At 48.9% G+C, this 21454-nt stretch overlaps 1 protein-coding gene and 2 non-coding genes across 5 annotated transcripts in view; all 3 read right to left on the bottom strand.

Annotated features, from left to right (window-relative positions):
- ATG16L1 (autophagy related 16 like 1) overlaps positions 1 to 21454 on the bottom strand; it is a 36037-nt gene continuing 14583 nt past the window's right edge. The window contains exons 7-19 of one of the 3 annotated variants that reach the window (XM_025912739.2): positions 19568 to 19654; positions 18853 to 18909; positions 18590 to 18637; positions 17835 to 17937; positions 14910 to 15015; positions 11702 to 11772; positions 10667 to 10738; positions 5475 to 5595; positions 5098 to 5203; positions 2966 to 3115; positions 2776 to 2823; positions 2322 to 2423; positions 1 to 1543 (exon numbers count right to left, since the gene is read on the bottom strand). In XM_025912739.2, coding sequence (XP_025768524.1) covers positions 1450 to 1543; positions 2322 to 2423; positions 2776 to 2823; positions 2966 to 3115; positions 5098 to 5203; positions 5475 to 5595; positions 10667 to 10738; positions 11702 to 11772; positions 14910 to 15015; positions 17835 to 17937; positions 18590 to 18637; positions 18853 to 18909; positions 19568 to 19654 — 1165 coding nt within the window. In that variant the 3' untranslated portion in view covers positions 1 to 1449. The remainder of the gene's footprint in view (positions 1544 to 2321; positions 2424 to 2775; positions 2824 to 2965; positions 3116 to 5097; positions 5204 to 5474; positions 5596 to 10666; positions 10739 to 11701; positions 11773 to 14909; positions 15016 to 17834; positions 17938 to 18589; positions 18638 to 18852; positions 18910 to 19567; positions 19655 to 21454) is intronic. The other 2 variants (XM_025912740.2, XM_025912742.2) reach the window with 2 other exon arrangements.
- LOC112849163 (small Cajal body-specific RNA 6) lies at positions 6128 to 6352 on the bottom strand. Its single transcript, XR_003222589.1, has one exon.
- On the bottom strand, positions 16661 to 16935 carry LOC112849162 (small Cajal body-specific RNA 6). The gene has a single exon (XR_003222588.1).

Below are 21454 nucleotides of genomic sequence, written 5' to 3'. Positions count from 1 at the left end.
TTTGAAAAGTATAGAACAGATTTCTTTTTTTATTTACAATCAAGTTCTGTTGGGCAACATAATTAAATAAATAACAGCTGCGCCCTGGCCTATGAATTCCACCTCCCCTTGAGCTCTTGGAGCAAGCTGAAATGGGGGGAGGAGGGCCGGGCAAAGAGGGAGGACGGCGGCGGCCCCCCTCCTCACCCAGCTCCAGCTCTCGTCACCCACAGCTGTCCAGAGAACAAGTGCAGAAGGAAAAATATAAAGTGCAAATTAAAAGGTGATAGAAGTATTGGTGTTTCAGTCACTCAAAAACTAAAATGATATACACAGGTAAAATGGTAAGGATAAATGTGTAAAAAAAACAAACAAACAAACAAAAAAGAAAGCCACAGGCCAGTTGCCCCCGGCCTTGCTCATAACTCCTGAAACCTAAAGATGACATTCCCATGCTTCTTGGAATGGGCTTCTCGCACTAAAGCACCGAGGGGCTATTGCACGTAGGCTTGGCAAAAGGGCAGTGACCTGGAACTACCGGCTCCAGGCGAATACATCCGAGGCCTCCAATCCCTCGTCACCCGCGGGCAGAAGCGAGGCACCCCTGGAAGGTGGCGTGCACCCACTTTCTAGGAGTCTACAGACGGACACAGGAATACACTCTGCCCCTGCAGCACACTTTCCTGGAAGAAGGTTTGCACCCTTCCTCTCCCGCCTCCAAAAAGTATTTTTTAACCAAGTTGGGATTTCTCTCCTGACTGAGAAATTAGTATATAGCACTGTTGGGGAGAAAGGACGCCCGAAGCTTTGAAGAACAGAGGCTTTCTAAGAACAGTTTGGGAGAGCTAAGGAAATTCCAACAGTAATCAGATGAGATCAGAGTGAGAGCCTCGTAATAATGACACAGACCAACGGGGAGGGACCACAGTCCTGTCTCCTCAGAAATCAGGGCAGCCCCCGCAGCCGAGGACAAGGGTAATCCTGTTTGGGTTTCTGTTAATCCAATGATTAAAGCGAGTTCACCAGGAAAATGACCCCAGGGTGACAGGACATGCATTCGGCCAGAACCAACCGTAGAAGGTCGGGAGAAAGCCTGGAGGGAGAACCGACCCCAGGTGTGTGGGGTGTTCCCGGCACTGCCGGCCTGCGAGGAAACCGGTAGGTGTCCCCGCTCTCCCCACTGAGGTATGGAAGATCAGAGCCAGTAGTGTTTCCCACCGAATCAGGGCAAGAACCCGCACCTCTGCTAAGTGACTACAGGGTCAGGTTCTCGCACTGTTATTCCTTCAGGCCGTAGAGACCTCAGCCCAAATCCTCGGAAATCCCGTGCAAAGGAAGCCACTGCGCCACGTGGCTCGGGCTCTCCACTGGCGGTCAAAGCTACACCCAACACACCCCCCGCCAGGACAGAGCTGCGGGAGCCTGCGTGCGTCTCCAGCTTCGGCTCTGCTCTCTCTCGAGGAGGTGCCGTCAATATTCTGACCACAGCACAGCTTTGCTTCCTTTGTCCACACTGACCACGTGGGAGCCGGAGGGGGACCACGCCACTGCATTGATGGACGAGCTTCAAAGGGAGAGGTCGGAACATGTGTGAGATCTCGGTGAACTGAACACTAGGTCCCCTTCACATTCAGGGAGCAAGGCCTTTTCCAGGGCCTGGTTTACTTGGCAGTATTGCTCCCACTCACAGGCAGGCCCTTACTAACGTGCCAAAAACCCCGAAGGAACCCTGCGTTGTATTTTCGGAAGCGGTTTAGGAATGAAAGGAGCCAGGCCTTATCAAGGCTACTACCCCAAGGGGGCAGCTCGTACCCTCAGACGAGAGCCTCAGGGGGCTGAGGGGCGGGCAGTGGCCACTGCTCTTGGGGGCGGAGAGAGGTGGTGACGGAGGAAAGCCCGGTGTCTCACTAGCAGCGAGCTTGGGTGGAGAACAAAGCTAAGACCTAAAGGAGGCCGGGGGAAGACTGAAAAATAGCACGCGAAAATCAGTGTTTACAAGCAGTCAGTTTCCTGTGCAAAGGGGCTGAGAAGGGAGGAGAGGCGGAGAGGAGGGGCCAGTTAATGAGGAAGGCAGACTGTCGCCCCAACCTCTCTCCGGCAGCCACTACTCGAATGGCTCTAACTGAAACAGCCCGTGACACCAATAAGCAGAACGCCGCCCTCCGCTGTACTGCACAAATGGCCCCAGCTTCTCTCCACCGACCCAGCTCACGGCAGAGCAAGCGAGCGCACGCTGCCCTCACAGGGCTGACTCAGGTCCGTGCCCGAAGAGGAAAGGACCCCTGGGTCACAGGTCACAGGACCTGCTTACGACCGCAGGGGGTTAAGAGGGTTCACCTTACCCATGCTGCTTTGAAAGGACCTTCTCCACTTTCCCCGAGAGCACGCTCCAGACGTAGAGGGAGCCCTCAGCCGAGCCCGCTGCCACGTAACCACCGTCAGGGCTGGAGAACACGGAAGACCAGATAAGGTGTCAACCGCCCACCCCCGATTCAGCGTCCTGCAGGAGAAGCGCCACACAGGCAGAGCCTGAGCTAGGCAAAGGGGCTGCCCTTCTCCAGAGAGCCTGCCCGGCGCTGTCCCGGGGAGTCGCCCACCCTCCCCAGAAGCCTTCAAACAGTTCTTAGGACACCAGAAAGGAAGAGGAGATGGTGATAATGACCCCTAGTGATGAGCTTACATACAGGTCACTCTTAGACACTCCCTCAGGGTGAGAGGGTGTGCAAAGGCCCCCTGGGGATGCACTGGGTTGGGGGGTGGGACGAGGGTCGAGGCGGGAGGAGCGCCACCACTCACCTGAACACAACTCTGGTCCAATCAGAGCCGCACTTGAACCCAGGGGCGCTGCAACCAACAAAGCACCGTTACCCCAAGAGCTCACCGCACTCAGGACTTAGGAGCAGGGCCAGGGCCTCTGGTGTTCACGTGACCCCCCCCAGGAAACTGGCAAGATTCAAATGCAACCCAAACCAACGGGTCCAGTTACCTAAACGTCTGTCTGACGGCGTTTACTCGAAGATCGATGATTTTTAGAAGATCATCGCGAGAGCAGCTGAGGAGTTCAGTTCTCTCCGGGTTTAAGTCCAGGGCAGTGACCTTGCCCAGCAGCTCCATCTCCCGGACGATGCTCTCCGATCTACAAAAGAGAAGGGAAGTCTGAGAAAACGGGACACAGAAGTGTCAGAACTTGCCCATTTTCACCAGGATGCCATGCTCCACGGAGAAGTGGGGAGAAGATAATTTGACTGGACCACGGTACTCTTCAAGGACAGCGAATATGTTCCAACCTTATAGAAATCGCCTCAGTGGCTGCTTTTGTTATTTTTTCTGTTAGTAAATTCTACAGTAATATTTTAAGTACCAGAACTCTGAATCTGGGAAGAACTCGTTTCCTTGCTCATTTGGGGGATGATGTGAGTGCCAATCAGAGCTCCGGACCGGCACAAACCGAGCAGGGCTATCATGTATTTAAGGCTCTTTCAGTGATAACACTTTGCCGAACCCAAGGGCTCAGAAACTTGCTCTGGTGGGTCCGGGATGCTGTACTGTGCGTGGACGCATGTGTGGCCTCTCACGGGCTCCCTGCCTTACAAAGTTCGGCTCCGGGACCCCCAAGTCCGGCTGCGTGATTCCAGGTGTGGAGCTGGACTCCAGGGCGGAGTCCCCGGCCAGGGCTGTGAACGGCAATCCTGCAAGGCCCTGTCGGGTGATACAGCCAAAGGAGGTGCGGCCCCTTCTGTAGTCACTTTGGCGTAAGCTTTCGATGAAATGATGTCCTACCCCAAAGCCACGCTAAGTAACAGTGTTGATCTCATCGTCGCTAAACATGTGGCTGGAGGCAAGCCGATGCCCTTCCCTGCACCTCAGGGTCTGTCTTCACCTGTCCAATCAACGGGTGGACCAGGAGATTCCCGATACCCAGTTCGACACTAACATGCCATGTTTCAGGTTCAAAGAGGCTAACCAGGGGTATGAAGACAACTTGGAAGGGCTGCCCAGGAGGTGCCAGCTTCACACTAGGCCTTCCTAAGCATCATCTAGAAGCACAGGCTCCTCGTCCCCACCCTCCACAACTGTCCTGCATTCACTGGGACCAGTAGCAACCTCCCTCCTAACCTACCGGCCTCGTCCCACCGGACTCCCCTCGCCCTCAGACTCCTCTGCTCCCCCACCCGTGGCCCAACAACAGGACCCTCCGGCTCCCTCCCCATCTGTGACCACCCTGCCTCAGTGGCTCCCTAAAACGCGGTCTCCTGTTTCACGGGCCACCGCTGAGTAACTCTGTCCTCATGTCTTTGGAGTCCTCCCGCGAGGACTCGTTTCCCAAAAATTCTGCTTCGGTTTACCCAAATGTCCCTTGGAAAGCACAAACGTCCCGTCCTTATCTGAACACAGCATCTGTCGATTGTTCCCCGCGTGGCTTCAACTCTCCCCTTCCTCACCCCCCAAATGCAGATTCTCCCTCAAATCCACTCCCCCGCCTGCCTCCCATGCTGCTGGAGGAGGTCCCCGTTCCCAGGACACCGTCCAGACAGCACTAGCACCGTCTCCTCACTCGTGCGCATGAGGAGCAGTCCTCCCTTAAACTGGCTCAGAGGGTCAAGTCATTTACAAACACTGATCTGCTCCCAACCCACCACCTGCCGGTCCTGTCTGCCCACAGCCCGATCTGCCGTCTCAGCCACACCAGGCCGTCCCGCTGTCCTGTCTGGAGAGTCTGTCAGTGAGCTTTTCTGCCATGTGACGCCTGCTCACTGCTCCAGACTCATCCTGACTGGTGTTTTCTCACATCCTTGGACAGAGGTGCCCAGCTCTCCTTCAGAACACTGCAGGCTTGCGTGTCAGCTTTAAACCACCTAGCTGTCCGTCCTCGCTTACGCGGCACTTGGTAAAGGGCCCAGTGAGTGCACAGGGCACGCTCGTAAGTGACCGCTGAACGCAACGGTCTGCCTCACGGTAAAGAATTATGGAACTATTATGGTAAGTGTGCACTCGGAGCTCATTTCTGCCACTTCCAGGGACTTTAAAAAACACAACCCAGACACAAAACATCACCAGAGTTCCACCACAGACAGACCCTCCCCTCAGCCGCCTCCACCGAGCTCTCGGGTTTTATACCGGATGTCCCAGAAACGAATTTTCTTGTCGAAGTGTCCACTCATCACACACTGCTCTGTGCAGACGATATCGTTGCAGCTGGATCCTGCAAACACGGTCTTTATGCCTGTAGGAAAACCATACGTTAGTGATCAGGCAGCGGCCCCTCGGTGGCCGTGCGCATAGCAGCGCTGCCCTCTCGCCCCAGCTAGCCAGAGCTCCTCATTTAAACAAAATCTCAAACGTGAAAAGCTGTCACTACCTCAACGCCACTCTGAGTATGAAACCGGACTTGCAATTCAAACTGTATCACACTAAACGCAGGCTTTCGGGTGGAAACAAACACCTCGCGGTTAACGTCTAATCGTACATATATTCAGAGAGACTGATTTCCTCACAGACTTTGCTGCGGAGATCCCAGAGCTTGAGGGTCCGGTCATGACTTCCGGAAACAATGCGCGCGTTGTCCAGCAGGAACTTGGCAGACAGCACTTTGCCGCTGTGTCCTGTGAGCGTGTGCTAGGGGAGAGAACACAGCAGGGGTGAGCCTTGGGGGACACACGCACCACGTCGGGAGAGCCAGCTTCTCAAAACACCCAGAGATCTGGTCAGGAAGACTCAGACCAAAGGATACGTCATGGAGTGCGGCAAAACATCCAGAAAGTCTGTCTTTCGGTGCTGCCCAGGGGTGAGGTATCCAGAGGAAGAGGAGAAATCTCCCAGCACATTCCAAGACAAAACAAAAGCAGCACAAACGTCACACGCCTCCATCTTCAAAACAATGGGACAGGCAGCTGGAGTACCGTTTTGACATAAGCCCTGGGACAGATGCCACAAGTCCGCAGTACTCTCGACTCTCTCGTAGCTTTTCTGTAAAGCTGGCTTATATCAAATTACAAAATTCTAAAAGCCTGGGTTTTACCCAGTGCCTCTGAAAGTCCAGACCCTATTTAAAGTCAGGACAGGTTCCCTGCAGGCATAATTTACAAAAGGAAACATCAGGACTCTTTAAATAAACAATTAAAACCCCTGGGGTTTTTTTTCAATCAGAGGTCTCAGCTTGAAAAGTCAGCTGGGAACCACAGACACCAGTACTCCCGACAATCAAACCCCTTAGTGGCTGGCTGTCGGGTGCCGGCCACGCAGCCCAGAACTGAGGCCTCACCTAGGGCCAGCAGCCCCCCTGCCCATCACAGCACTATCGGAGCCCCACGGGAGGCCAAGGGTTAGGGGAGGGGAGCCGGGGAGTCTGACTGCTCACCACTCATCGGTGACCTCTTTTCAGTGTGGGCCAACATGCTTATGTGTGCAAACTGTCAAAGGCTCACTGGGTATTCATTGTTTTTTTTTTTTTTTTTCTAACCATCTAACTAATAAAGAAAAAAAAAGAAAAGCAAAGCTTTAATATGCTTACTACAACTGGTAACTAACTTACTGGGTTTCAACCCCAACTCCCAAGGAGGAGATCTCAGTTTTGTGTTACACGTTTAGTGCTGGAATTTTTCAAACCAATCTTCCCTCCCTGCTCAGTGGAGCGGCGCCACTTCAGCCCAGGAACAGAAGACGCAGGCCCGCGCGTCCTCCCTCAGGAAGGGAGAAGCTGGCACGGATTCCAAGACTCCTCTCTCCCACTCTGAGGCTGGAACGGCATCGTACGACTGCTGCCAGCCAGGGGGCAGCTGTGCTGTGGCTGCGGCTGTGTAAAAACCTCCCACGGATCCTGCTCGTAAGATCAAGACAACTCCAGCAACGAGGCTTCCATTCACTATGGTTCAGGAGCGACGGCGCCACTCGGCACACACCATCCCGTCTGTACGAATCGTGGGGAGACAAAACACTCGGAAAGGTCCTCCTCACACTATGGAAATTAAGTTCTTAGCAAAGAACTATTTCAACAAAGTACCCAAAGTTTAGGGCACATTCACTGATTTCCTTCTTACTACAGGAGTAAAATCACAGCTCGCCAACACTGGAGAGACCCTGCTCACGAATGGGCTGTGCGAGCGCGCCCATTTTTGTGAACTCCACGTTCGCAATACTTTCTTCTATTTCATGTCAAAGCACTCCTAGAAGTTTACCCACTGCTCTTTTCACATTATAGTGCAAGCAGTTTCTCACGTGACAGCTGAAGGTGCACGGGCTTTGGGGTCACAACGCTTTGGCTTTGAACACCCGGGGGCCGGAACAGCCGGGAGACCACCCTCTTCCTCACGCTGTCCGGGTAAGGACCAAACAAGGTGACCTGAGCACAAGGCCCCACGGCCGGGGGCCCTGGCGCTCATCCCTTCCGCACCCCCGAAGAGTGCTCACGGTTACATGGGACGGTTAGAATCACTTTAGAAGTCGCGAGGTCATCGCAAACGATGCTGCGACGAATGGCTACAAGCACACAGCTTTCCCCTAATTTCCCGGAATAAAACTCATGGACTCCTCGAAGAAAGAAAAGGGATACTGTTACTTCCTGGCTCTTCGTACGTAGGTTGGCCGAGTCTGGCCCGCTGCAAGCCTCGTTCCTGGAGGAAATCCAGCTGACAGGCCACATCTCCATGCTCTCCGGGGTACGGAATGTAGCTTCCTACAGCATTTGCTCTTTTGCATAATTTAAAACGTCCTTCTCTTAAATGGATCAGTTTTACGTAAAATTTTTATCCTTTCGGTGTTTTTGATGTTTCTTTTCATTAATTTTAACACTTTTAGCTTTTATCATCCTCTTCTCAACAGGGACTCCTAAGAGATGGGGCAGTGGGTTCAGATGTCACAGCAGCCTGAGCCTCCCTCAGAGCAAGGGCTCTGCCAGGCGCCTCTGTGCCTCAGGGCGGACTCGCAATCAAGCCGGCACCGGACCCCAGAAAAATGCACACCTTGAGGAGGGAGGTCCTGAAACAAAGCCAGTCCTGTCACTGTGGTTACTTTCCCACGTCAACATTAGGGAAGCGAACAGGTGGGTTCTTCAAATCCATTTGCTCAAGTCACATTGGAGTTTTGCACTGACCTTCCGGATTTTTAAGGGGGTCTAAAACATCTGCTTGATTCAAGGGAGTCCTCTGTCATGGACTCCTTTCAATACCAGGCTGTTTCTAGGATACCCTTGCTACAAGGATTTTATTACAGTAAACACTCAACCAATTGCTCCCTGCATTCTGGTCTCTCCTAAACACCATTCCCTTATCATAAAAGCTAAGGAGATACCGACCGACCAAGGCCTGGATCCTGAATTTCGGAACGTGGGGCTCCCTCCATTCATGTCTTCCGATATCTTCTGTTAACTAGGGTCTATCTATGTAGAAACCAGAACCTCCTACAACAGGGAGCCCGTTATTTCCTGGAGCGTGGTTAAGAGTTTCATGTGGTTTTGCTGGGCACAGACAATCTTTAAAAAGGCCTCCCGATCTTCATCACACATTTACCGAGAGCTGACCAGAGGCCCTCAAAGCCAGCTAGCTCAGCGAAGGAGGCTAACCATCCCGGCACCATCTCCCCAACCTGTCAGCAACCCCAGCTTAGGCTTGGTGCCCCAGCACCGTGAGCATCTCTCCAGTGAAACCCAGCCCACCTCTGTAAGCTAGCTCACTTGAAAAGAGTGTGCCAACATCGTGACCTCTGTCTTCCAGGTCTAGCTCCCGCCTCCAAGTCCCTTTCTTATTTCCGCCCACCTGAGCAGAACTCTTCCACCAATGAACAATATCATCCTACGCAACTGGCTGACAACTCAACTCTTTGCTTTTCTCCTCAAGGGCCTACAATGTAAGGAAAACTGTATGTCCCTCTTCACTCTTAGACAGTTTTGCTATACCTCAGTCTCCGGAGGTACTAGAATAATCCAGGTCAATCAAACACAGAGAAGAGTACAGACTTCAGTTCCAACTCGCATCTTCTCATCTGTTAACTGTGTGACCTTAGGCAATTTTGTGGGCCTGAGCCTCAGTTTCCTCACATACCTACTCACCTCACCTTGTGTCCCTGGCGTGGCAGTTAAAAAGCAGTAATGTATAGAACACATCTCAGGGCTGGGCCTGACACGTAAGAGCCACTCCAGAAGAGATCCCTTTTCCTTTAGGCAAATTGAGGACTCCAGAGGTATTCAACCCTGTCCCAAATGTCCAGTAAGTGATCGACAGGGAGCAGAGTAGAGCACACGGTATGTGGATTACAATGCTGCCACGAGAACAGGCTAGGCCGCGTTGAGGGGGCAGAACTATAGGGCCTGAACGAAAAGCTTGTGCAAACGCCTGAACAGCAGTGAGCACTGCTTGAGCAGAGTCCAGCCCCGTCCACGGGCGCCCAGCTGCCCACTTCCCTGTTCTTCCATTCAGTCGAGAACATGCCTGAAAGTTCTCCAGCTTTCACAAGGGAACATCATCTCTGTCACCTTCAATCCCACACTTTGCACGTGCAGCCTTGGGTCTTCTTTCAACTGAGAATGACGAATTCTCACCCTGGAGCTCCCGACTACCATCTAGTACTGGGGATTTTCCATACAGCTCCTTAAAGAAAACGGACAGCCTGCATGATGCGGTAACCGTGCATTTCTGAAGATTCTTCCCGCCGCGTGGCTGCGTCTTCAAATCAGACGACCGGCACCTACCCAATGGACCATTCTGCAGCAGCTCCCCACCTCTGTGCGATTTATCTTGAGGTTTTAACATCATGTCCTACTTTTCATGGGGGCTGACATACGAAAGCTTGAATCAAGCCTTTTTCTTCATAAAAAGTGCATCCTCCACCTTACCTGTCAACAGCCTTTCATGAGCTCATGTGAAAACTGCTTCAAGCTTAAGAAGAAAAACGGAACGTCTCCAAATTAAGCTACTTGTTTTTCATTAGAACAAAAGCGAGACAGGGGCGCCTGGGTGGCTCCGTTAGTTGAGCGTCTGACTCTTCGTTTCGGCTCATGATCTCACGGTTCGTGGGATCAGGCCCTGCATCGGGCTCTGTCTCCCTCTCTCTCTGTCCCTCCCCTGCTTGTCCTCTCTCACTCTCTCTCAAATATAAATAAACTTAAAAAAAAAAAAAAAAAGAACAAAAGTGATAGAACCATCAAGTTTTGGTCTTTGTTGCGGAGGCCAAGCAACTTCTTGGCAACTCTGGGTTCCAGGGCAAACCCCTCCACGTCCAAACCTGTCCTTCTCCCTCTCTCTCACACCTGTCTCCCAGCCTGGTTATGATCGCTGTCCTAAGTGCATCCATATGCATTCCTACGTCCTACTTTCAGCTATACTCTGTGAAGTGATTATTAAGTTTTAGAGCCCGTAACAAACACAATTTATACAATGGTGTCAGGATCGCTGAAGTTCAGCTAAAAGTGACACATACCCAAGGCACCTGTTCTGAACAGGAACACGGAGACTTTCATGTGAAATGTGAGGGTTTCCTGCTGCAAATATTCTGAAACTGAATCTTGGGCTAGGAAAGAACATAATGTGGAAATGTAAATTTTCCCAAGGGAGAAAGGGAAAAGGGCAGAGGGAATCAAGTATGATTTTCAGGAAAACAGGATTCTCCTCATTAATCAACCTGCCATTTCCTACATTTTGTTCCTAGAGAACCTCATGGAAGTTTGGAGATATTAGCTTTCTTAATTGAATCTTACCCGTAACCGATAATCATCCACAGTCCAGATTCGACTTGCAAAATCATTTGAAGCTGCTAAGAGGTAAGATCCCTATGGGAATGAGGGAGAGTGGGGAGGGGGGAGACAAATTTTAGACGAATTAGAAGATCTCAGTCCACACAATACAAATTCCCCAAGAATCAGGTCCAGGAAAGGTTCAGATGCCTAAAAGCTGCACACTTGATGTGGAATACCAACCGTTATCCCCAGGATTCTGTCAACCCACCAATTTTGGTAAATCCACTTTTCTCCTGAGTCTGCTCAAACCCATCCCATCAGAATGCTGCAGACCCTCCAGCTCAGCCTGGAACTTGTCCTCTTGAGTTCACTAGTGCTCCCACCACCCCCTTCAGTAACCCCAAATACCAATGCTCTCTAAACACTGTCCAAGCTGCAGAGCCCAGAGGCCCTGGCTCTTCCCTCCCTCAATCTCCTAACTACTCTCCTCGGAGACCCACGCATCTCTGATACATCTGGCCAGACCCCCTCTCCCCTCCACCTGCACCGCTGGGACTTCAGCCACGGCCTTTATCAAGTCTGCAGAGACAATGACAGGCTGGGGCACAGCAGACCTGACCCCCCCCCCCCCCACATCTTCATCATAGTCACAGCCAGCAAAGAACTGACAATCTACCTGCATCCTGACCTATCACTGATATCACTTAAGATAGAGAATAGCAGGGGCGCCTGGGTGGCGCAGTCGGTTAAGCGTCCGACTTCAGCCAGGTCACGATCTCACGGTCCGTGAGTTCAAGCCCCGCGTCAGGCTCTGGGCTGATGGCTCGGAGCCTGGAGCCTGTTTCCGATTCTCTGTCTCCCTCTCTCTCTGCCCCTCCCCCGTTCATGCTCTGTCTCTCTCTGTCCCAAAAATAAATAAACGTTGAAAAAAAAAAATTAAAAAAAAAATAGAGAACAGCAGACAAACCATTTGAGTTAAACTCCAAGAACCAGATGTCTTAAATTTTTTCTAAGACCTTCTAAACTCACCCATTTCCCCGGATACTATATACTTACAGCACTGTCAAATTCAATGCTTGTAATTCCTGCATTACTGCCGGACAGGGAGCCCTTGAACTCACATTTATCTGGAAAAAAAGAAAGATTGAGGAAAGAAATGAAAGAAAGAGTAAAGCCAATACTGAAGTTACAATGGGGCACCTGAAACACAATGGAAACCAATTACAGGCTCACAACAGCAGCTTTCCTGCACTGACGCAGAGTCTAAGTATAGCAGGACAAATACACAGCTAGTCAGCTGGAAGGACGATGCATGTGTACATGGACGCAGAGCTTAGCAGTTCGCATGCATTCAATTGGTCTTTTCAAGAAATTCGGAGTCATTAATTCCCTTTACAAAGAGGTAGATGCGGGAATTTTAAAGACATGTCAATGCACCTAGAGACTGAGTTTTAGTTCTGGTACTTCTGAGTAAAATGTTTCTAATTCAGATAAATACATCTTTGGGTTTGATCAGTATTCGCGTCAATTGAGCTATCACTTCTGTAGAAGCTGACCACTAAATTTTCAGGATCCATGTGATAATTCTCATTCGGATCTGAAAAGGATTTCTTTTTTTAGTTCTGTGTAACTGGCTAGTCCTCAGAATGCCAGTAAAGCTAGTTTGGAGTTTCTGCAATTTGTCCTTATGCTTACTCTGTCTCCGGGAACCTAAGATTCTGGCAATCCCACTGCCTGTCAATGCTCCCCTCTCCCCAGCCACCTTCACAACAGGCCCAGCCACGTGCCCGGGTCCTGCTTTCACACAGCTCTGGCCACCCACGCAGAAACTTTAATGATGCAGGCACAAACTTGTAAGAGTACGAGTCTCAAGATGATGTGACTAAGTTCCTTTTTTAAAGAGCAGCTTAACGATGGCAAGTCCAGAGAAACAATTAGGGAACCATTCAAATCAAATTCATAAAAGGGGAGCACAAAATAGGGAACATCACAAAGAACAGCCTTTTCTCTTACTGGCAAAAACTATGATATAAATACTGGTCTGGAGCTGTCAAATATTTAGGGTCAGGATTACTGAGGGCTTCGCGAATCCCTCCTTCTGAATTTATCTGCAAAATACCTGTATAGCACATTTAATGCCTTTTATTGATCCTAGCTTTCATTAGATTTTCAAAAGTCAAAAAGAGGCCAACATCCACTAATTAAGGTCTTTATTTAGATTAGATCTTTACAAAAATATTACTGTAAATTCTAAGAAATATCTCTCTGGCTTATGCCCAAGATATCGGTCTACTTCTCTGGCAGTTGACACAGGCCAAAATGTAAGAAAGGATCAATAAATGCTATTCTACATGATCTCAAATGACCAAAAAGACCTTACCAAAGCTCTTTTATCTAGAAGACACCAAGGGACGCTATGTCAACAGTATTTATACAAACAATTCCCAATGGAGCTTGTGCTTTTTATAGAATGAGCAAGGACAAATGTTCCTACTGGGCAGAAACTGCAGTTATTCTGATATTTTAAAAGGGTAAAAAACAGGACCCCCTCAAACTATTTCATAATTTCCATTAGCGTTTACTTCCTCTTCGGCAGCAAAAATGTAACACTGTTACCAAAGGTTGGTTCTCATTTTCTTATAGGTGCTTTTATTGACTCAGAAGTAAAAAATATTTCTAGGGTGATTTTTATTTAATCACAAGGCACAATCCAAACAGACTACTGGGGCGCCTGGGTGGCTCAGCTGAACATCCGACTTTGGCTCAGGTCATGATCTCACAGTTCGTGGGTTTGAGCCCCGCATCAGGCCCTGTGCTGACAGCTCAGGGCCTGGCGCCTGCTTCGGATTCTCTGTCTCCCTCGCTCTCTGCCCCTCCCCCACTCGCACTCTGTCTCTTGCTCTCAAAAATAAATACACATAAAAAAATTAAAAACAAAAAACTGCTATCTACCTAAGATTTTAAAAAACCAAATCTCATAAAATTTCCATTATTACTCTATGGCTTTACTGTTGTCTTCCCAACAGTTCCCGCAATTATCATTCATAAGGTGTTTCTGGGTAAAACGGCACAAATCTTGATGGCCTTCAAATAGCTATAACTGCCAGGAATTTAATTAGAGTCACTTTCTTGTGGGGGGGCAGAGCACACAAGTTTGGTGCTTTATTGATAATCTGTTACAACCAAAGGGATCAATAGATTGCTCTTGCTCTGAACACACTAAAAGCAGCAACACAGGCTTAGCAGCTCTACAGCTAAAGGGAGGCCGCAGTGGGAAGAGCGAGGGCTCCGCAGTCACAGGACCCAGGTCAGGTCCCGGCTGTGCCCCTCCCCTGCCTCACCGATCAGTTATCAGCCATGTAAACCAACAACGCAAATCAAGTAGGGTCTCTGAGTCTTCCTGTTTTCATCTTGTCAAGTAGGGGCGACACGTACCTTTCAAACTGCACAGGGCTGTCGTGAGGATCGGGGGAAACGACAGAGACCAGGGCATCCTGGAGCTACTCACTGCTGGACAGCCAGCGTGCGTGTGCTACAACTGCAGAAACTTGACAAACTGGTTCTTACTAACACCTTCAGCCGTATCCCTTGACCTTGCTTTATTTAAAAAAAAACCAGGAGTAGCTAACTAAATCTCAAAATGCTGAAACTGAGCTATCCCCAGCTTCAGAAGTCTAAGAGATGGTTTCATTAAGCCCCATTTCCTGTTCTAATGCCACTGCATTTCTGAGTACTCACAGGTCACTTCGGAAACAAGGTCTAATCAAAGAGACTGGGTGTTGATCTTTGGGCTCTTGATGATACGCTGCTCGTTAAATACATTTTTCCTGGGAGATACACCCCTCTTTTTCTTCCCAAGCTTAGATATGACCTCAGTCATTTTCCCCCAGGCCAAGGCCACTTGTGTTATTAAATGCACACACCTTAGCTCAATGCGTAGTTTAATTATAAAGTCTAAAACTGTAAGACTTTTTATTTTCCTTCTAAAACCTGTGCTATCTTGGAAAATATTCTAGTACGTATCTGAGAAAATGCAAACACGAACGTATCTGTAACTTAACAGCATTTTCTAGTCACTACTTAAAAACTCAGAGCAACGGCCACTTGGCTGTAATGTCTGAGATGGTAATGCTGCTTTGGTCAGATGATCCCTTACACAAAATACTGTATATTTTGAGAAGATGAACAATTCAAACATTGCCTGAAAACAAGGTCAACCAGATGTCCCCAACACAGCCTCCCTCTCTCACTCTTCAGGTCTCACCTCCAAACACTTCCCAAAGCTTAACTCTCCGATCCATGCCTCCTGTGGCCAGCAACCGGGAGCCTGGACTGAACTGCACAGCGTTGACTTCCCCATCATGAGCGTCCTGCAAGACAAGCACCCTGCTTCAACCCCAATCACTGCCATTCTCGAGAAGAGCGAGCCCAATACAAACAAACATTCTGGATGCCTAACCAAAGGTGTTAGACATTTATCCATAAATAAAGGAGATCACTCATAAATTAACTTGGATTCCTAGCCTAGGGTTCCCCGAGACTCTGCTACCATTTTATTCTTGTAAGTTACAGTTCCATTTTTTAAATACAGAGCAACCTTCTTAAAAAGGAATCAAAATCTGTGTAGATTCACCGCCTAAAGTTTGTCTTTGCCTTAATTTTATTTCTTCTTAAGAAAAATGCAATTTCAATCTATATTCTATGATCTTCATAGCTTAAAAGTAAGCCTCTGATTTAACTGCCTCTTTTTTGGTCCAGATTATATTAACGCCACACACTAAACTCTTTATCTAGTGGAAGTACAGCATGATTTCTCATGATTTAAAAAAAAAAAAAAAAAAAAAAAAAGCTTTTATGGTTTTCCTAGTAGGAGTAATCTGAACATGGAGTCCTGATACGAGTGGATGCCATTCCTGCTGCTACAACACACATCAGTGTAACAGGGGGATTCTACTCAGTTCTGGAAACATGGCTCTGTAATGTGTACTAGCAGGGTGACTTCGGCCAAGTTTCTTAGCTTCCCAAAGCCTCAGTTTGCCCATATACAGGAAAAGACTTCCACAGGTTTTGTGACCTAGGACTGTGCCTGACCTCGAGAAGGCCTTCAATAAAATAGGTGTTACTTTGGGAGAATTTAAATTCTTCACAGGGAAATTTTTGAGACTGGCATTCAAACTAGAACAAATAATCTGAAAAGGTGGCATGTTTTCTGTGTTCAGGATGGGAAGGGAAGCGGAGTAAAAAGCATCCTCTCCTAAGATGGGAGAAAAGAATATGAGAAGATTCACTAAAACCTCTCTTAAAAGACTACAGACGCTGCAACCTTTGCGGATGAACTACGACGTCTGCAATCTGCTTTAAAGTGCTCCGGTAAAGTGTGTGGGCGAGAGAGTAAGACTAGCAAACGTGGGTAACTAGAGCTGCCTGACAGATGATGGTACCGGAAGTTCTTTTTCTGGATTTGAAAATCTCTATAATTAAAAGGGAGAAAAAAAAAAGACTGGAAAACACGGATTACAAGTAGTAGATCACTGGGGTGCCTGGGTGGCTCAGTCAATTAAGCATCTGACTCTTGATATGGACCCAGATCACGATCGTGTGGGTCGTGAGATCAAGCCCAGCGTCAGGCTCTGTACTGAGCACCGAGCCTGCTTGGGATTCTCGCTCTCTGCCCCTCCCCCTTTGTCTCTCAAAATAAATGAATAAACTTCAAACCAATCAACCAACCAACCAACAAGCCAAGTCATTAATCACTTGCCAAAAACATCATTTTGGGAAGACAGAATCTGTCACATTTGCTTGGGACTGAAAAAGATGCTTGAAATATTATCAGAAACATGACCATTAACTGATGGCGACAGAAACATCACTTTATTACTGTCTTACTATTATTCTCCCTGGTGATGACACCCCCACCTCAGCCCTTCTGAATTGCTGAAAAGCTGTAGGGGGACCAACCTTTTTTGCCTCCATGTGACTCCCTTCCTTTTCCTTCTTTATGCTTTCTACTTGGGAGGTCTCAGATTGAAAACTTGAGATCATGCACCATCACACCCATAGCTGCCACTCTTCAATCTCCTGCACGGCTGGTTCTGTCGGATATTTGTCAGCTGTGAACTGTCCACTCTCAGAAACACACACTGACAGAATCCCAAACTATCAGCTGCTCCATTACCCCGTACACATGACTTAAATGTGACAGGAGGAAACAATGGGCTGCTGGGAGGTGAGGGCAGGGAAGGGGCTGTGATGTTTAGTGCAATCAGACCTTTTACCAATCATCACTGACCTCCGCAGGAAACCGAAGGGGTCTTGACTGTCTCAGTTTAACTCCTCATCTAGAGGGAGACTCCCTTGACAACATACAAGGTGGTTAAACCACTCAACCAGTTTGCGGTGTGGAAACCTCCTGAGTTCCTCCTTATGCCTGGAACTGAAAGTTTCCCCCATATAAATTTCATCCCATTTTGACAGCGTGTCTTTCTCTACCCTGAAAGCGAGCTCTTCTAACTCACCCCATGCAATCCAAGAGTCAGCCCAGCTACCTGGGCCCTGCTCTGCCTTTCGGTCCCCACCAGCCTCCTGCCTGCTGGCCCTGAGCCAGGTACTCTGTGTTTCTCCAAGCTGGGCCCAGTGCTGCTCAATCACCCCAGTGGGGACCTAATTACTCCTCGGTACTAGCACCCAGCTCTGAACTCCAGCTGACAGTCCGGCTATCGAGTGGCCTCTGCCCAGGACAGTCTCCTGCTTCCAACCTTACTCCTCCTAACAATCGCAAGTCACACGGGTTTGGGCAGATTCATGAAGCAAACAGCTGCCCTTATCAACCTTCTAAAACAGACTACTGACCAGAATCTCCATTCTAGATGGAAGCCAACTGGTGACGACAATTACATGCATGACTGTAACTTCTCACCAACCCTAATCACTTCTCCCTTTTCCCATCTCTCATGTTACCAATTTCTCTCAGCCAGTCCTATGTTAGAGAATGGTTACAATAAATCCTGCCCCCTGAACCTAAGCAAAATGTATCAATCCCTTCCTTCAGACAGAGCCAACAGGCGTAAGAGCTCGCTATTGCTACAAATAAAATGGTAGGAAACTTAGCTGCAGCACAGAATGGATCCTTTAACTGTCAGGCTCTGTTACCATACAAAGCTTGCTGGGAGTGGGGTTAAACCATACTTACAAAGACACATATGGCGGTCGTTGGCACCCTCACTTCTTTACTAGAACCAGGATGAGTATCCACGTTATCCTGGGGAACTGGAAAGGAAGAGACAGAGCGCCTCCTAAGAAGTAACATAAAGGAAACTATTAGGACTGCACAGGGTTTAATGTCCACCAAACGCCCAGAAGGGCTTCACAGACGACTTTTGGCAGTAGCTTCTTCTCCCTCCTAGACTCTCCAAACCACAGAGTGATGCACCCGATCAGAAGCACCCTCACCCAAATGACACCCGGAGAGATCTCCAGCACATACCTGTACTCTCCGGCTTGCTAACTCATGGACTCCAAAACCCAACACTGAAAAGCAATCCCAAACTATTGCTTCCCAGTCAATAAACTGCTATGAAACGTTTTCAACATACTGTAACTGCCCGCTCAGAGGGAGCTCATCTGTATTTTTGTAAGATGACTTCAAGGTGACATCAATGCCTACTTATAATCACCCTCAACGTACACCGTGGCCAAGGAGGAGTCGAATGCATGCCAAAGGAGAGAGGGATGAGAGCGTGACTGCTGGGTAAAGAGCTCAACCTAGCGCCTGCTCAAAAGGGTGAAGCGCTCCTAGGAGCATGCACAGCGGCCTGGGTGCACATGCACATCCGACCATGGCGGGGAGGGGTGGGCGGTGGGGGATGGTGAAGCGGTGATCAGCACGATTACGATTATCGAGGAGCCACGCTCGCATGCCGGGCCAAGAGAGGGTAGTATTTTCACCTGGCAGCATCAGAAGAGTGATGTCCCAGAAGGGGAGACTCAGACAGACTAAAGGAAAGGCCAGAGATCAGCACGCAGCGGGAGTAAGATAAAGAAAATGGAGGAGAAAAGGAAGAAGCTAAGTGAAAAGCTGAAATTAAAGCATCTGTCTACTCAGCACCACTGAAATTTTGGTGTACATTTAAAATGGTGATAAATCCTACATAATACTTATGAATATCCACACACATTTAACAAGGAAAGGTGAAGGTTTTCTAACCTACCCAAAGATATTAGTGATAGAATCCAGAAGGCCTCCAGCAGGCTGCGAGAGTCGCTTACTAAAGAGGAGGGGAGCATAGGTTTAAACCTTAGAAACATTTTGCCCAAATCATTCATCAATAAAACACAGTCCACAAAAATAGACATCTGGGAGTATGTTTCCCATGGAGTCCCCAAACCCCAGCTGAGAAACCCTTCAGAGGAGCAAACCACCAGAAAACAGTGGGAAGGCAGGAGGGAGGACCTAGCTTCCAAGTTTTAAAAGAAACAAGGTTCCCACACATTAAGTTAACTGTCCTGGATATCGTGCTTTAGACAAGGACACAGTTAATCTGACCTCAAGGGGTCCGTAAATAACCAATCCCCACCCTTTCAGTCCTGCTCTAGCAAAGAGAAAAAATCCTGGAACCCAAGGAAGAAGTATACAGTCTGATCTGCCCAACAAGGTGTCCCTGTCCCTCCTGCAGAAAGCCACTACACTCTTTTCGGCCTCCCCTCACAGCTGGTGGCAGCACAAAGGGACAGCTTGTCTCCCATTAAGAGGTGACCTGAGGAAGACGGGGACACTCAGGAGCCCGCACGCTCCATGCCTAGGACCGGGGGGCCGGACGCTCCAGCGAGGGCCCTGGATGCATCAGGCTGCTCAGGTCCTGGCCACAAATGTGCTGTCAGACTGTGGCTCGAGCTCTCCTCTCCCAGCCCACCCTGTCCACTTACGTGGCCGCTCTGCTGATGGCTCGCACAGGAGAAGTCTCCTCGGCGTGATCAGAGGTTTCATCCACGATGACTTCAATGTCATCATCCCTGGAAAGAAAGGCAAGGGGCCGAGTCTTTGATTCTGCTAACCAGGAGCTCTGTGGCGAGTCCGCTCTACGAATGTCGGCACCATCGCCTAGTCAGCCTGTGCGCCTCGGAGACGGCCAAGGGTTATCTGGAGGACCAGGGGCGGCCACACTCTGAATGTACTAAGAGAAACATTTAACCTGCTGAAATCAAATCCAGAATTGCAGCTGGAAATAACCTGAAAAGCAATTTTTTGATCCTGTGAGGTGTGAACACAGCTCTCACTCAGCAGGCAACAACAATGGTTTATTAAGTCTGTAACGACATGGCGTGCCAAGGGACGGTCTTTCCAGAAGTCTGGCTCACAGCTGCAGTGCTCCCGATACAGTCCCGTGAGATGGGCTGAGCGGCACAGAGGACGGCCGGGGCAAGTATGGAGTACAAGAAAGAAAAGGGCAGTGTAGGCAGGAGGCCCAGGGGGACACGAAGGACTACTGGAAGAGCAATGAAATCAGCGGCTGCGTTACTATCGGGTTCAAATAGTGCTTTCATACTAAAAAACGGGAAGGCAAAATCTAAACCCAATTCATTTTTGACTCTGGGTATTTTGTGGTTGTGTTCAAACACTTGGTCCTTCTGACATCTTGGGAGTCAGTCCATCGCATGTCCCACAAGATAATCAAACCACAGAAAGGCACTGTTGTTTATCCCACTGGATACAAAGTGCCTCTGGAAGGCACTCCCCTCCCCTTCCCCTTCCTGGTTCAGGGGAAGGCAAGTAATTATTTTGGTCTTAATGACCTCCTGCCGAGTTGCAATCTTCACGGAGAAGTAAAGTAATAAAACCTAACAACCCAAGACTTTATCACCTAATATTTGGACTCCTTAGAACTTGAAAGCAAGATTTTTCCATGATTAATTATTTGGATTATGTAAATATATACTTAACTTGTTACCAAGCAAATTAAACCAAGTCAAAGTAAATTCATTTTCCTTGGCTATTGATTTTAGGACTCCATGCAACTGACCCCAGTCTTGGCAGGGATGTCGGGAGACCAAAGGCAGGCCTGAAGAAAGAGAACAAGGCTGGCCTTTCTTTTCTTCGAGGTTGTGGGTTGGGGGAGTCACTCGTGTTCACACAAGGGCAACGACAGAGCAGCAAACGTGAGCTGACCCTATGTGAACACTTTCAGATACTACAACATGAAGACACTCAGACGGTGCAAAGGCCCAGGGCCCTAAGAAAACACCAGGATGTGGCAACTGGTAATCGAAACCCTTCAAAGATAGACACGGCCTTTGACCCAGAAATCCTACTGAGTGGGAAGCACAGAGACTAAGAACAGGCCTCTATAGTCAGACACCCCTAGGTTAGGTTTGCTCAGCTCTGTTCTGTGAGATCCTGGGCAGTATGCGGGACCTGAGTCGTGTCACGCCCAGCCACCTCTTTACGCTGCAATCAGGAGGCAGCATAAACAGCTTCCATAAGCTGTCATTTCTAGGTCAATCATTTTTTGTAGTTTCCAGAAAAGCTGTCATTTCTAGGTCAATCATTTTTTTGTAGTTTCAGGAAAATACACTGCAGATTTATTTTCCACATCTGGGAGTACAGAAGAAATGTACGTATTCTAAATCTAAAGCAGGGCCTCGGTATGAACACCTTTCTCCTACAGGAGTCACCAAGAACGGAGAGCAAGAGATAGAACCCCAGCCCGGCAATACAGGGCAACAGGCCCGACGAGGGGTAGAAAATGGATCAAAGTGTCGAGAGGAAAGCAGCAGGCAGGCAGCAGTCACCTGTTCAGAGTGAGGGAAGTCAGA

The sequence above is a fragment of the Puma concolor genome, chromosome C1 (assembly GCF_028749965.1).
Source record: "Puma concolor isolate L17-30 chromosome C1, mPumCon1.1.hap2, whole genome shotgun sequence".
Taxonomy (NCBI): Eukaryota; Metazoa; Chordata; class Mammalia; order Carnivora; family Felidae; genus Puma; species Puma concolor.
The sequence above is the reverse complement of the archived record's forward strand: the minus strand, read 5'-3'. Positions and strand labels throughout refer to the sequence as shown.